Here is a 15746-nt window from a genome sequence, read left to right as displayed (position 1 = left end):
AAATGCACGACTCCGAAGAAGTATCAGACTACAGACACACACTAGGAGAGAATCCCGGGTATGTTTGGTAGTGAGGGGTGGTGGGGTATAGCCAAACAGCTGCCATGTCGGTCTTGAAATTTCCCCAGAGGGGCTTGGCATCAGGGTGCACGGCCGCGAGTCGCGAACGCGCCTTCCGCCAGCTCCAACTCTCCGAACTGCCCTGACGCTTGCTGCCCCGAGCTGCCACCACACCCATCCCCAGCGCATCGCGGGCTCCCAATCGCGCTTATCCGAATCGCCTCAAGCTTCACGAAGCTATTCATCCGCGTTATCTCCACTTCCCATTCATAGCGACAGCGATTCGACATGCCTCGTGAGTCGCGCCCGCCCGTCCAAACAATCACCACACGCGTCATATCCAGCTGCTAACTCGCGCAGCCGCTCTTAGCGATCACGGGTCCTCGGACGCCGAAGACGTCTCCGCGCAGCCAAGAAAGGGAAAGGGAAAGCAGCCGGTGCAGGAGGATCCCATAGACGACGAAGAGGACGAGGATGACAGTGAGGTGGGAGAGGACGAGTACGCGCAAATTCATATGTACATGGATCGCATCGTGCTGACAATGCGACAGATACGTCGTTGAGGCCATTCACGGCCACAGATTCACAAAGGTGCGCGCAAACACCACCTCTTTCCCACGCGCAAACACTGACAACACCAGGGCGTCCTCCAATTCGACGTGAAATGGGAAGGCTATGACGACCCCAAGGACCGGACATGGGAGGCAGAGGAGAACATGTTCGTTGCGGCATTGCTCTGTACTAGGTTGAGACTGACACTCGCAGGGAGGGAGCCATTGATGTGCTGAACGAGTACTTTAAGAAGATCGGAGGCCGACCAGAACCCAAGGGCCAGAAGCGGAAGGGACGACCATCGACCGCCGGCATCAAATCCGAGTCCGGCACCCCGTCGTCCTCCACGAAGCGCGCCAAGGCCGACAAGCCAGAGAAGAAAGTGGCAGAATGGAGCCCACCACCAGGCTCATGGGAACACGACGTCGACCACATCGACACGGTGGAGCAAACGAAGGACCCCAAGACGGGCCAACTGGAGAAGTTTGCATACCTGGTGTGGACGAATAAGCAAAAGACACAGCACCCTCTCAAGCACGTCTACCAAAAGTGTCCACAAAAGGTGCGTCAAAAATGCTTTCTGGATATCATTCACCATACTAACATCTCGCAGATGCTCGAATACTACGAAAGCCACCTAGTCTTCACCGAGAACGTGGACGAGCCTCTCAATGGTGACGACACCAACGACACAGTGATGAACGACGACTAATCCGCTTAAGTCGAGTAGTACCCGAAACCGAAATTGCCGATCAAGATATTCCCTTCCGGTGAAGTTCGATTCGATTTCGCCCCCGCGATGCCTTACGCGAAGATGCTACCCAAAAACTTCCGTTCCCCGACATGGTCACCCATCACACCTCTTCTATCGTTCCTCCAGTCGCCGACCGTATCTCCCATCACACCTCCTCCTCCTTTGCGCAAACCACCAACCGTGTCCCGGTTGATACCCACGGAGCAGTTTTCATCTTCCAATCCTCTGATGCGCTTGGGGGCTGAAGAGGATTCGGATCAGCTGCACAAGGGTACACATGTGTCTACTGGGTACGGCGTATAGGCATCAAATGTATTATAAGAACTTCTTTGGATAGGTACGGAAAGGGAATACTGGAGTATCAAGGCTTCGTTCAAGCGGTTCCAGTTTGTGCCGTGTATCTGGTATCGTTCAAATTTTACAACGTTTATACATACGCCTAAGATATGACCTACAACGCCCAGTGAACATGATCGCGTGCCCTTGCAAGTCCATGTCAGCACACCATTGTGGTTGGCATGCGCTTTTCCAGTACTAAATTCTCTCTCTCCCAAGTTGTGACTAGAGGCTCAAGTCAAATCAAGTCGAAATAGTTCACAGACGAGGCAATCAAGAGAAATGGTTTTAAGTAACTTTGAGTATGTGATTCATTCCACTTCTTTCCATGCGCAATTGTATATACAAACATAACAATAAGCTCCGTAATAACGTTGCGGGTATCCCAATTCGGCCCATGCCAATCTAATATGGCTTCTTCAATCTTCAATCGCATTATCTCGTTCTCGCGTACAATAAACTCCAAGGCGCAAGTCGCATAGCCATGCAACTGCCTATAACGCCGATGTAAATGCGTAATCACATCATCTTTGTCTCCGGTGATGTGTTGTCTGATGTTGTACTGTAGTCATAGCGTCGTAAAATGTCGGTCTCTTCCTTCCAAACTGTTTTTGTTGTATAATCATTGCGTTGTGTTGTGTGTGTGTATGATGTGGTGAGGCGTTTACACGTTCTCAGTCATATCCGAAACAGACGACGCGGTGCCGCCGACAGCCATGCGCGTCTGCAGGTAGTAGATGAGGTATGCGATGGCGGCAATCAGGATGAAGAGGATGAGGATGATGAGGAAGATGACGATGTTGCGCTGCATGGTTGCGGGTGTGGGCGGTGGGGACGAGGGGGTCTCGTTGGCTGTGGTGGTTGTTGGAGTAGTTGTGTGGTTGGTATTGGTGGTGGTGGTGTTGTTGTGTAGTAATGCGATGCGATAGTCTTCTGTAGTAAAGTCAGTAAATCCCCCTTCGTAAACGTTGCAGTAATTGTATGCGCACTGTAATCTCAGCGCAAACAATCAATGGTTTTGTATAACGCGGTCGTGGTGGTGTCCAAGCTCGCTATCGTCCAAGCAACACTCAGTAGTCAAGCGATGGTATCCTGGAAGCAATCGAATGACCAAGGATAGCGATAGTAAGATGGTAGGTAGTACGAAGGAACTCGAAAAGTAGGATGGTGTGTGAGGGGAATCGAGTTAATAATATCAGCGAGGAAATCTGCAAGCCAAGTCGTAGTCCATTCTGCAGGTGGCATGCAGGCACTTTTGTACAGACGTGGCGGGGTGCGTGCGCCGCGTGGGTGGTTGGGTCGCGTCCATGGGCCGGAGGGGCTGGCGTGGCTGGGACGCCGGCGTTACTGGCGGTGAGGCTGGGCTTGAAACAATGGTTGACCGAGTTGATTTAGTTGAGTACGTGGTGATGCGTTTGTTGAGGGAAGCTTGTTTTTCGGATTTGATTCAGGGTAAAGTGAGATGAGGTTTGTATTGGTGGTGATGTGGGTGTTGGGGAGAGTGCGCGCGGTCAGGTGTTCTGGGTCTTGGCGCGTTCGGGGCGGGAGAGCGATCTGGCGGTTCGGCCTTGCGACGACTTCACCACCACTTTTGTGACTTCATGATGAGCTGTACCATCGTCGCTGCCAATTATGCACATACCACGAGTCACTGCCGCGTCACTCTGAGCTTCGCGCAATAGTCGCAGTAGGTATGTAGTCATAGACCAACTAAAACAAGCACCTCGGATACTCCTGGAAACCAATCAAAAGTTCAAATGCTAGGTAAATCCTCAAAAATATCAATCGCTTTTGGCGGGACCTCCATCCCAGACGAGGGCCATGTCGTCAATCCTTTCGCGTTATCACCAATGATGACTTCGGCACAGTCCTGCTCTTGGGCACAGCGACGAAATAGTCTTCCGCCATCAGGGTCTTCTCACGACGCTCTTCGAGCGACAGTAAAGATCCTTCGAGGAACTTGTCCCGGAATGCGTCGCATGATCTGAACAAATCGGACCACGATTCCAATTCCTCTTGATCAACAATAGCCTTGTCGCCCCAATTTCGAATGATGGTTACGCCTAGCGCCCGCTCCAGTGGCCCCTTGTCTTTCCATTCACTCCGGAAGGCCATATCCCCGAGATAGAGTCTGAATTCCAGCTTCTTGACGTATTCATACAAGGCTGGTGTGAGTAGCGGTCGTTCGGAAGGGCGTGAGAAAGCGGCGAAGAGGCGTTTCATTGCGTAATTCTGGAACGAGGGTACTTGAAGCTCTTTACCCATGGACCAAGCCAGTACCGCAGCCTTGACTGTCCATTCCATGGTGTCTTTTCCGTAAGACTCGCACATGTCCAGGAGGGGAGTCTGGATGCCACGGTCAAGGCTCTTGACTGGACCATTCAACTCGTTGTATTTTCCAGTGTAAAGCCACTGTACGAACAGACCAAGTACCTCGAGACAGTGGCTTCTGGAAAGCACCACTTTCGGTATGCCATCAACTCCACCCTGGCGGTATGTAGGGCGGCGACCGCTGGGACAGACGGAATGTAGCTTCTCACGGAGCAGGAGGATGGAACCTGATCTGGTGTCATTGCCACCCACGCATATCTCGATCACTTTATTCTCTCGTTGTATGCTTTTCGATGCAGTCAGCAAAGTGCCATTCAGCGGAGAACGGAGCCACTCACATGGCCATCAATTGCTCTCCCTGCGGACAAGAATCCAGCGCAGACGGCTCATCTCCTGTAGCCGACATCTCGGCGTGGGATCTCTTGGGTGGCATACTGTTGCCTGACTCCGAGGTTGATCCGATCGTAGAGGTAGAGAGAGATGGAGTGTGGAGATTAGGAGAAATACCAAAGGCTTCAAATATATTATCACTTGCAGTCCACTGTCTCTTACCTGCCCTTCGGGGTGTAGGCTCCCAAAGAGTGAGAGAGATGACTTCTCAATCTTACCCTGTCGCTGAAATATCGCCATGCGAGGCCTGGTGGTCGGCATTCACCTTGTAAACGAGACAACCTCGCCTGAGAGACAGGAACACCGCTTCGCTCATCGCCGCCTGCACCACATGCACATATTCTAGTCTTTCCATATATTTGCTACCTTCTTCTCCTGAACTTCGCTTCCGAGCCGCCCGTCTTGGCTACTAGTTCCTTTCCAGCCTAGGTCTTCGTCTATGCGCTGTAGTCTTGCGTAGCATCTTTCTCGATAAAACTATCAATCGCAATTGCCATATAAAGAGCCGGTAGCCCAGACATGTATTGTAACCCGCTTCCGATATCTCTTTTTGCCTTCCCTCAATGCCCCATCGTCCTATCAGCCATGAACGCCGAACGCTGCATCTCTCTCCACAACTAAATCGTACGACATGGCTGGGTCGGCTCAGGCCGCTCCGCAGATACACTCGCGTCGCATAGCAAATCTTGGTTCGAAGTATTCGGCGAGGAAGCCGAAGCCGAACGGTCTGCACTCTCACCTGACCTAGTCCAATTCCTCGAGCAAGTCCAGATTCCGCGCGTAGAAGAAGAAAGATTCTACCCCGAGTTCTTCTACTGGGTTCAGGGCCTGTCTCACCCTGAGTACATGTTCGAGTTTGAAGACATGTTGTGGGATTACGACTACAAGAATGACGAGGAGGAGGGGGAAGGTGATGAGGAAGGTGATGAGGAAGGTGATGAGGAAGGTGATGAGGAAGGTGATGAGGAAGGTGATGAGGAAGATGAAGGTGATGAGGAACAGGAAGGTAACGAGGAAGATCAAGGTGACGAGGAAAAAGACGATGATGAGGGAAGGCGCTTAGTTCTGTATGCTGCGGCTCATTTCGATACAGGGCACATCTGTGGATTGATGTAAGAGACTTCATGTTGCTTTTCTACCGGAACAACGAGCTCACAAAGACAGATATGACCAAAAGACCAATCTTTGTACTCTCAGTCTCACTATATACGATACCGACGGTATCAGTACTCAGAGGTGGTACCCATTAGAGGCCATACTTACCTTCTGGCTCTCTCAAATTCGCAAAGAGACCATCCAGGCCGCACCGGAAAAAGGAGGGAGACTTCGAGAAGAGTGACCTGAAGTGTTCGGCGAGTACTGGGAACACGCGCCTTGGGTTTTTGTGCCGTACAATGAGAATATGCTCAAGTACAACCTTGATGTATGGGAGAAGCTTGTTGAAGCAATCGAGAGCCGCATGCCTACAGCGAGTAGACCACAACCAGCCGGCCGACCCATGTACGGCCTGTTGGACGACAACATACGTGACAAAATAGACATCCCTCAGCGATTCGCATTCAACTTCCTCTTCCGCGCCCGCCGGCCTCGCTTTAAGATGATAGCTCCCGGTCTCCGCATTATCACATCCGCAGACTTTCCGGACCAACCCTTCCGCTCCTACATGTCCAAAGACAAAGAAGAAGTGCTACCTATCTTGCTCTTCTAGTCCGACCTAAAATTCTTCGAAGACCTAACCTGGACTCCGCAAAGTCCAGACGACGCCATGGTACCGAACTTCTTCGACTACCGCGATGTCAAGGTCTATCCTTCTGGCTTGTACCTACTGCCTACTAATCATAGGAGTATGGAAGACGGGATCTCTTTCGTTCTGCCATACGCTATTGGTGGGAAAGGGTCTGCGAGGCGAGGTGATGGAACGAAGTTCGCGGGTGGAGAGGATTGGCGTGGGAAAGATAGCTTCACAGAGTTGTATCAGCCTGGAAGATGGGCGCTTGAGGACTTCCAGGCGCAAAGTCTGGCGGGGGTGTTGGAGAGTTGGCTGGGTATGGTGGAAAGAGGGGACTGGAAAGTCGATGAGAATGGGGTGGTGGGTGGTATGGAAACTTGGAGGGAAGCGGATATGGAGGAGGGATGGAGGAAGTATGTTGTGCCGAGTGAAGAATTATCTAATTCCGACTAGAAGTTGGTGTAGATAGGGAAAGGCCTTTTTCTAGAGCAGTGAGGCTTCAATAACAACGTCCAACGCGTTCTCATGACTCCAAATACCTTCGATCTTCAGTCCCACCGACTCAAGCAATTCGCGAAACTGCGACTCAGTTCGCTCTTGTCCGGAAAGCGATTGCATGACGTTGACATCCATGGCCGTAAATGCCCATGGTGCGTTTCGATCGGGTATTAGAAGCTCTTTGATGAGGAGTCTGGAGTAGCCAGGCTTCATAACGGGGACGATATTGCTCAGGATACGGCGGCATGCGTCATCGCTACTGAAGTCATGGAGAATATGTTGGAGCATATAGGCTCTCGCACCTGTCAAGGACCGTTAGCGCCGCACATGTAGGGTCATAGTATGACCAGAAGAATGTACCTTGAATAGGCTGAACCTCATTCCAGTCTCCCACATGTGCTTCAAACCCATCTTGCTCGCTCTTATCAACAATATGCTTTAACTCCTGCAGCACAAGTCGACCCTTGATATCTCCTCCAAGCGCTTTCCTCAACAGGCCTAAATCACCCGCATCGCCGCCTCCGATGTCAACAAGTAGTACCTCCTCGTCAGACACGGGTCCACCGACCACCAATCGCTCTTTGAATGGATAGTACCCATCTTCCCAATAGAAAGGTTTACCAGCGTTGTACATCTGAATCATTCCGCCGAAGCGCTCTCCCATTGCCGCGTCTTCGTCGAAATACGTGTAAAGAGACTTGTTAGAGAAGCCATGGGCGTGTTGGAATGGGCCGTTGTTGATATCGGATGGATTGCAGTGAGAGATTGAGTCGAGGAATGAGGGGACGCGCCAGCCTACGTTGTAGAAGTCGTCGAACCTGTTGTGGGTGTGGTATGAGCATCGATACGTATGTATGTGCGTGGAAGTATAAGTTTGGGGCTTACATGAAGTGAATAGCATCTTTGAACGACTTTTGTCGCAAAGAAGCTGAGAGGCGAGTGCTTGCGTAGGTATCATGCTCGACTTCGCGGATCGTGCCGTTTGCTGCTAGATGGCGTAGGAAGCGTGCTGTACGTTCTTCATTAGTATCATTTCATGAGACAAAGATCTCCCGTTCATCCAATTAGTTCCGCATGCCAATCTTGGGGGCATTTGTTATAGTTTGCGATAGTGCACACATACCGACCAATCTTGCATCCGCCCCCGCACCCTCAGCAATCCGCTCACACGACACTCCCTTCTCACCAACATCACCCAACGCCTCAAAAACTCCCCATTGCAAAGCGAGTCGAGTAGCGAGATAATGTCCAGGCTGATTGCATTTCATCCGTGGTTAGCGCTAGTCGACCAAATGCAGTAGTCACAACCCCGCAAACCCGGAAAAGACTACCATGACTTATACGACGTACTTCGTTGAACGTCACCCGGAATATGGCTTCGTCCGGTCTTTCCAACTCGTTCCTGAGCGCTTCGGCTAAACCGCTGAGTTGGAGGCGCTCGGTGTTGCTGAGTTGAGTGCGGAGGGCTGGGGCGGCGGCTAGAAGGGTTTTGAGTTGGGAGAGGGCGGCGGACTCCATGGTATACGGAAGGTGAGTGTACAAGAGACAGTTCGTACTGTAAGTGGATCGGGATCAACAATGATGGATATGCCGGCAGAAGGGAAGTTGCCAAGAAGGCGTATCGCGCCTGCCGTTCCAGGTCAAGCGCAGGAAGGCAGGAACGTTGGGGTGTACACTTTCGCTCATATGCACCAGAGGTATACTTAGAAGGCTGACGAAGTTTGTATGGTGATCTTGTTGACTTGAAGAGATTTTGATGATCGGCTTCCAGGTTTGAATTGCCAGGTCCGTCGTCTAGACCACTCCCATTATGTTCGCGACCTTTCCTTTCCGTCTTTCCAGTCGTGCCTTGTCCATCTTCCATTGACCCCAGCAGCATGCCAATCCAAAGATTATCGAGCCTCTGGGAGGAGGAAAGCGTCCGTAGAGGGCTCGCATTTGGGAATGACCGAAGACTCGAGCTAGCAGCATCGTCGGTTAATTCTAGAAGAACCAAGTTGTCAGTGAAAATTCTCGTATCTATACAAGCTAGTTGTACCTTTTTGAGTAACGTCGGAGTTTGGAGAGGAGTGAGAAGCAGTTGTGTAATGTAGATTGATGAACGGACAAGTCGTCGTTGTCGAAGAGTGAAAGTAGCCCCGGGTGATCCTGTTTGCGATGGAGAAAAGCGAAAAGTGAATATCATACGCGGCGACATATATATGCTGAAAGAAGTGTTTGGCTACATATGCGTGACGTGGTAGCGACAGAACAAAGCCGTGGTTGTAAAAAGGTAGACCCACCTCGTGTGTGCGGTACCACCTTCACTCAACTCGAGCTCAGAAATATCTTGTCATGACCGTCTACATCCTCGTGATACACAGTATGCCATGACCATATACATTAACAAAAAAGGGTATATACAACCACTTCGCGTCCTCCAAAGCTTTCGAGTTTCCAACAGAGAGTAGCTCGACACTATACAAAAGCTCTTATCTCAATCCCATTCTTTCCAAACAAACACCAAAAACGCCATTCTTTTCCCGAATCTACCCATCCACTCCATCGTGTCCCTTCAGCCTATCTCATCCCCCTCACTGATAAAACCTCCACTTAACCTCCTTACACGCCCACTCCTTCTTAATCCCATTAATCCTCTCAACCTCCCACCCACTCGTCCACTCCTCATCCCCCACCTTCCCACCCAACCGAATCACCTTGCTGAGATGGCACTCCCCCTCCCCCTTGGCCGTATACCGCCATTGCAGACAGTCCTCGACTTCTGAGCAGACGGCCTGGCAGCGCTCGGAGCTATCTGCTGCGTCGGGGTGTTTCTCGGCGAGCTTGTCCCAGTTGGGTGGTTCTTTCTTGTCTTCCTTCATGTCCTTGCCTTTTTTGTCGTCCTTTTTGTCGCCTTTCTTGTCTTCGCGCTTGGAGATGCTGTTTGAGGTGGGGAGGGCGCCGGCTTCTTGGAAGACGCGGGAGTCGGGTGGTGGGGCGGTGTCGAGTTTGAGTTTGGCGGTTTCTTTCTTGTCGTCTTGCTGGGTCTTGTCTTCTGCTTTCGGCTTCGCCTCTTCCTTGGCCGTGTCTTGCTCACCCTTCTCTTTCTCTTTCTTTTCGGCGTCTTGCTCCTCCTTTTCTTTCTCCTTCTTCGCAGCGTCGTCTTTGAGCTTTTGTCGACGTCCTTCTGGCGCGACGATCTTGGTGTCTTGACTGAGGTTGTCCCAGCCCACCTTCTGCGTTTCGATGTGCGGTTCTACTGAATCGTGGTACGCGTCGCGGTACAAATATGGCTTCTTCCAGCCATTCGCGGTGGTCCACTTCTTCTCAATATCCCACTGCCTCGTGAGCTGGTCTCCACCAAGGTGATTCCATGACACCGCAGGAGCACACCAGTGCTTCCTGGTGTAATCAAGTGTACTTGGCTGCTCACTCTGGAGAAGTGGCCAAGAAGCGTAGAATTCCACGTGTGCGTCGCCGAGCGCCTTCGCTAGCATCAAGTCGCCGCAGCATTGCTCGCCGTTGTCCGGTTCCCACTTGGTTGTGTAGAGCTCATCGTAAGATTTGGAGTACCGTCGCAGCGCACCCTGAGACATCATGATGCCTGCTCCGCGTTGCGCCACCTGCGTGCCCGCGATGTAGTAGGGCGCTCCGCTGTAGTACGGTATCCGATAGTCCAGCCTGTTCAGCCATTGTAGCAGGTTCGTCCAGCTCAGGCTCGTGTCGGCTTCGATGAAGACGAAGAATTTGGCGCTGGGGTTCATGTGGTACGCCTTGTACACCATGGGCAGGAACTTCCACTTTTCCAGCTCCTCCAGCTTCTTCAGGTCTGGCTTGTGCTCTGCATCAGCATGCATGAGCTGGTATTCCTGGAATTCTTTGTGTTTGAACTTGGTCTCGCCGCTAATGGAATCGAGCGCATCGTGGACTTTGTGTCCTTGGAACTCGCCGGCGTGGTCGCTGAAGATGGCAAAGGTGGGAACGCAGGCTAGCAGATTGCTCAGGTGGCTGTTGAGCTTTTCGATCTCGGCTTTCGATGTCTTAAGGACGACCATGACGTCTTTCGCTCCGTCGGCGTCGTTGCAGAACTTCTCGACTGCGTGTGTAGGAATGGCGGCTTCTGCGGGCTTCGTAGGCGCGACGTCCGGCTTGGCCGCAATCGGACTCTTCGACGCAGGTATCGCCTCAGTGGCTAGTGTTGTAGGCGCTGCCATTGCGCCTGAGCCCGGTAAGCTCCCCGAATTATCACCACCCTTCAACTTTTCTTTATCCTCCCATCTTCCGCCATCTTCCTCATACTCCGCAACACCCGTCTCGGTAGGCGCGGGTGGTGTTGTCTTTCCCTTTCCACCCTGCGCTCCCTTATCGTCCCATCTGTGATCATCTGTCTCCTTCGGATGATCGCCATGTGCTATCGGCGTGGATGTCGCGTGCGGAGTCTCGATGACGGGCGGCGGTATTATTGGCTCGGTATGCACATTCTTGTGGTCGTAATGGTCGATGACGGGTATCGTGGGCTGAGGCGTCTGTTGCGGTAGGCCAAAAGTCCAGAAGAAAGTCAAGAGCGAAAAGGAGACGATGATGATGGCGAGCCGCGAGGGGGTGATGAGCGGCATCGCGGCGATAGGGCTTCGACCGCCAAACTTAGAAGTTGAGGTTTGGTTGAGGGAATTTTAGGGCATTGAATTAGACAAAGTCTTTGAGGTGAAATAATCAAGTCATTGTGGTCGCAATCGCCAAAGTCGCGAATGCCCCTCTGAGCGATGATCCCGGGAATGATGGATGGATGAGGCGGTGGCTCTCACCCCTTGGCTGTGGCGCTCGGTCTAGCAGGCGCGCCGGAAGACGCGCTATCACGACGCTTGACCTGCCCAACTCCATTTTTCGGTCTTCGATGCTGACGCAGATGCTTGCTTTTGGAAGAACAACTAGCGACCTGAATTCGTATATACTATACTACTGTATTATGCAGGGGCTTCTGACAGCTGTCACCACGTGTCGAGGGCGCGCCCGCTGGCGTAGCTCACAATATCACGTGATGCACTTTGATTCCTTTGCATCAAGAACACTGCACGCATGCAAAGCGATTACAACGTTCCACCGACTAGTTAAGATAACTCCTATAGATCTGCAATTACTCTTCGGCCTGAAATTGGACGCCTTGCGTCCTACTCGGCGTCTCTCTCCGCGTTCAATTTCCCTACCACCGGAGTTCCTCCGCCATCCACAACTTCATCACCCAGCACGCCACCACCAAGTCGCGTTTCTTCCCATCCTTCTCAATTTCATCCGTCATCTCCAACAAATGGTCCTTCCCATTCACTTCGACTTTCGTTTTCACCACCGAAAGACATGTATCCGCAGCATCATTCCCAGTCTCCTCCCGTGCAACAGCCACCCCTTCAGCATCCTCCCACACCCCCTTCTTCACACAGTACAACAGATGTTTCTCAGGTTCACATGCACCCCGGTAATCGCACACATGATGTTGAGCTTTGCATTTAGTAACATGCCAGATGCGCGTCCACTGGCCGCCCCATAGTGACTCCCCAGAAGTCATCTGGATACTTCCGAGAAGTGTTCCAGCTTTCTTGCCGCGCATCTCGAATTCATCTATGCTATATAGCGTTTCCTCGCTACTGTAGGGTATTATTTGGTCGCGTGCCGTATGTGTGGCTGGTACTGAATATGATCGCGTTTCGCGTGGAAGGACCGCGCGGATACGCAACTTCGATACCGATCCGTCGCGGTCGAAGTCTCGATGCAATTGGTATCGCGGGACGTTCTGCGTCTTGGTGGCGTATATGAAAGAGCCCTCTAGTCTGAAGGTCTGCGCTTCTTCAATGGGCACAAGGTCAAGTATCGTCGTTCTCGCTTCTCGTTGATCTCGGACTTTCGAAGTCGACTTTGGTTTGTACGATGGAAATGTGTTCGCCTTGGCTAGGGTGCGACGGGCTGGAACAGTAGCGATTAGCAGTATCGTCTCTGGTGCTGCGGACGGGCTGCTGCTTGGACGACTTGATGCTGACCACATGCTAGATGGAGAAATGGCTTCGTCGGAAAGTGCCTCATCACAATGCGTAATTGCACCCGTCAGAACGTCGAATGGGTTCGTCTCTTTTGCATACGTCTTGAATGTGAAAGAAGGGTCAACGAGTGGGATGAGGTCGTCTTCACCTGACGCGACAAACTCGAACGGGCGGCTGAACATCGTCGCGGCTTCGTGAATGAGATCAAAAGATGATTATACTGCCAGGTATAGGGCTGTAGGTCTATATAACTACCAACGATGTCCCTGAGTGTTCCACGTCGTAGACATATCAGCCACCATGGGCGTCTAAGTCAGCCGTTATCGGCACGTCACATAGACTCGAATGCGATTTGTACATCGCTTGCGCAAGGGGAGGCTGCAGAGTCATCTTCTATCATTCAAGCGATTGGTGAGGAAAGATTGCAGAGTGCGGATGTGGCGGGTTGAGCTCTCAGTAAGCATGTGAATAAGCGCAGATCGCAAGTTGACTACGCGCGGCTACTCGCATACGCATCACAAAGCAGTTCAAAGCGAGACATAACCGCAAGGCGCGAAGCGAATGAATTTATAATTGCAAAAATTTCGCATACGACTACTTCCCCTTTGTATACAGCGAGCGAAGGCAGCGTACGTAGCCAAAGACCCTCCCAGCCACACGGCTCAACCCTACAACGGCTGCCCATCCTCACCCAAAATCGGAGCAAAGAAGTTGAACTTGCCAAAAGGATCATACTCCTTCTTCAGCTTCCTCAGCTTCTCCAACCTCCACGGCTCATACCCATACAGTTGCTCTGTCGTCTCGTCACCCCTCGCATAGTTAATGTAAGACTCGTACGGCTTGTTCGTCCCGTTGATCATTGTATCGCGAATTTTACCCGCGTAGTCCCACGCGAGTGCATCAAGACTAGCGTTCTTGTCGTAGGTCATGAACGGAGAGAACAGGAGCTGGCCATCGCGATCGGGGTATGCGGTGCTGTCGCTCGGGATCTCGCCAACGCGGTTGGTGGAGTAGCTTTCGAGGAGGACTGCGGAGTTGCGGAACTCGGCTGGGAAGGTGGTCATGATGTCGATAACTTCGCGTAGGGAAGGTGCGTCGTATGTGTCTGCTGAGACGGGGACGAGGGAGCGCGTGTAGCCTTTGGTGCAGGAGGGGCCGTCGCTGTCGGCGCCGGTGAATCTGCTGACGCCGCCGAGGTCGGTTATGCCCGATTCGGTGTTGATGGGGGACATCGCGACGAAGGGGTCGGTGTATTGGGCTGGGACAGTATCGGCACCTTGGTAGATTACCCAGATGATGACGATGGGCTGGTGATGTTAGTAATTGGGTAGTACTAGATGGGATTTATACTTACGTTCACTGGGTCCACCTCGGGATCGAACGAGAAAACGACGTAGTGTTCCAAGCTCACCGACCTGTTAGCAGCTGTCATCCAGGTATTCGCGACTGCGACAACGTCTTCCATCTTGTCGTGCGTGAAGAAGTAGCCGCTGACAGCCCATCCATCCACAACTGGCTTCTTGTCATAGATCTTGATCTCAGCCTGGGTCACTAGACCAAAGTTGTGACCAGCGCCACGTATCGCCCAGAACAGGTCTGGGCTGCTCTCGTTGACGGTGATGGCGGTACCGTTGGCTAGGACCATACGCGCGGAAACGAGCTGATCGGATGCTAGGCCGTAACGTCCTTGGTTCCAGCCATGGCCTCCTCCGAGGATGGGGGAGACGTAGCCGACGCAGGCACAAGCCGTTGTCATTGTTTGCTTGTCATGGAGCCCGAGGAAGTCGATGACGTCGCCGTTGAGGATACCGCCCTCAATTAAAGCAGTATCGCCATCGTCGACGATGAAGATATTGTTCATACCCCGCATGAAGATTCCGACGGCGTTTGTGATGTTGTTGAGGTATGTCGTCGTCGCATGAGCGCCCGAGATGGCGTGGAAGGGCTTATCGTTGGCATTGGCATACAGGATCTGGCTTGAGGTTAGCTAAAGAAAAAGTTTATCAAAGTAGGAGTCTACTGACCGTCTCCTGAACATCTTCTTCCGTCGCAACCTTCACGATCATATCGTAGTGCGGAGTCTGCCCGGCGCCCCATCGTACAGTGGCATTGGCAAATTCTTCTGAGCCTGGCAAGTAGACTTCCGCAAGCTGACTCAACGAAGACTTGAAAAGCTTGAAAGATGAATCAGACATATTCAAAGAAGCCTGAGCGGTAGCCACACAGGCCGCTAGGGCGGCCGCTGTTGAAAGAGTGTTGCGCAACATCGTTGTGATTCGATCCGATGAACAACAGATGAGGTACGGAATTCCATACTGTAGACTTTGATCTTATAGGACTTCAGATAGTGGTAAACTACCGTGAAAATGCGTGAATTGCGCGCGTCACCAACTTGTCGCCGCTGTTAGTTTAAGGAGCGCCCTTGGTCTTTCCCGCTTCTCCACCAATTCCAACATTGTGGAACAAAGGAAATGTAGTTCACTAGCATCCTTGTTCCCGACACAATGGGTCAGGCGTGAGTCGAAGGCAAAGGGTCAGTTCGATAGGGCAATCGTGAAAGCCATCACTCGTTCTGGGCAGGTACCGTGGTGAACTGATTGGTGGTCGCGCGTGATGCTTACTACAAGATTTTCGGAAGATTCATTGAACTGCCAAGTTCGGCCGAAAAACAAATTGATAGAACAGAACGAATATAGAAGGTATTGCCTACCGGTGTTGGAGGTTGCGCATCGGATGATAATGCGCGCTAGGTCGAGACGCGCGTTAGAAGCAAGCGCGTACATATGCTGGACCACGACGACGAAGTGACTTCGAATGTTCAAAAATGCCTGTCAAAGACTAGAGTCTAACCTACTCGGACCAAGGAACAAACGTGGACTTTGAGTATCGAAGCGCGACTGAATGTACTACATAAGTTGACGACGACGCATCGTAGGTGAGTTGTTCCGCGGTGAAGAGGTTGCTGACACGGGCCTTACTCCGTAGGGTCCTGAAAGACGCGCCCCTTGATGTACCTGTGGCGATTCGTGGCTCCAGCGTCGCCGCGGAGAGAAGTGTACGGCACAGGTCCACGAGTTCTACCTAGTAA

The 15746-nt window shown here is 52.0% G+C and overlaps 6 protein-coding genes across 6 annotated transcripts; 2 read left to right on the top strand and 4 right to left on the bottom strand.

Annotated features, from left to right (window-relative positions):
- Positions 1 to 348: 348 nt before the first annotated feature.
- J4E92_010700 (uncharacterized protein) lies at positions 349 to 1324 on the top strand (the record flags this gene model as incomplete). The annotated part of the gene is made up of 6 exons (XM_051502036.1): positions 349 to 355; positions 421 to 559; positions 612 to 651; positions 702 to 778; positions 826 to 1174; positions 1226 to 1324. 6 exons carry the CDS (start codon positions 349 to 351, stop codon positions 1322 to 1324), a joined length of 711 nt encoding a protein of 236 aa, XP_051347748.1.
- Positions 1325 to 3529: 2205 nt separating this feature from the next.
- Positions 3530 to 4466, bottom strand: J4E92_010699 (uncharacterized protein; the record flags this gene model as incomplete). Its single annotated transcript, XM_051502035.1, has 2 exons — positions 3530 to 4319; positions 4372 to 4466. The coding sequence occupies 2 exons, from the start codon at positions 4464 to 4466 to the stop codon at positions 3530 to 3532; spliced, it is 885 nt and encodes a 294-aa protein (XP_051347747.1).
- Positions 4467 to 5054: 588 nt separating this feature from the next.
- On the top strand, positions 5055 to 5539 carry J4E92_010698 (uncharacterized protein; the record flags this gene model as incomplete). Its single annotated transcript, XM_051502034.1, has 2 exons — positions 5055 to 5062; positions 5104 to 5539. 2 exons carry the CDS (start codon positions 5055 to 5057, stop codon positions 5537 to 5539), a joined length of 444 nt encoding a protein of 147 aa, XP_051347746.1.
- A 1096-nt stretch (positions 5540 to 6635) lies between these two features.
- On the bottom strand, positions 6636 to 8168 carry J4E92_010697 (uncharacterized protein; the record flags this gene model as incomplete). The annotated part of the gene is made up of 4 exons (XM_051502033.1): positions 6636 to 6952; positions 7011 to 7468; positions 7536 to 7659; positions 7982 to 8168. The coding sequence occupies 4 exons, from the start codon at positions 8166 to 8168 to the stop codon at positions 6636 to 6638; spliced, it is 1086 nt and encodes a 361-aa protein (XP_051347745.1).
- A 1055-nt stretch (positions 8169 to 9223) lies between these two features.
- J4E92_010696 (uncharacterized protein) lies at positions 9224 to 11245 on the bottom strand (the record flags this gene model as incomplete). Its single annotated transcript, XM_051502032.1, has 1 exon — positions 9224 to 11245. The coding sequence occupies one exon, from the start codon at positions 11243 to 11245 to the stop codon at positions 9224 to 9226; it is 2022 nt and encodes a 673-aa protein (XP_051347744.1).
- Positions 11246 to 13326: 2081 nt separating this feature from the next.
- On the bottom strand, positions 13327 to 14853 carry J4E92_010695 (uncharacterized protein; the record flags this gene model as incomplete). Its single annotated transcript, XM_051502031.1, has 3 exons — positions 13327 to 13965; positions 14013 to 14630; positions 14683 to 14853. The coding sequence occupies 3 exons, from the start codon at positions 14851 to 14853 to the stop codon at positions 13327 to 13329; spliced, it is 1428 nt and encodes a 475-aa protein (XP_051347743.1).
- Between the last annotated feature and the right edge of the window lie 893 nt (positions 14854 to 15746).

The sequence above is a fragment of the Alternaria infectoria genome (genome assembly GCF_024043175.1).
Source record: "Alternaria infectoria strain BMP 0036 chromosome Unknown scaffold_41, whole genome shotgun sequence".
NCBI lineage: Eukaryota > Fungi > Ascomycota > Dothideomycetes > Pleosporales > Pleosporaceae > Alternaria > Alternaria infectoria.
This window is presented reverse-complemented; position numbering and strand designations above follow the sequence as displayed.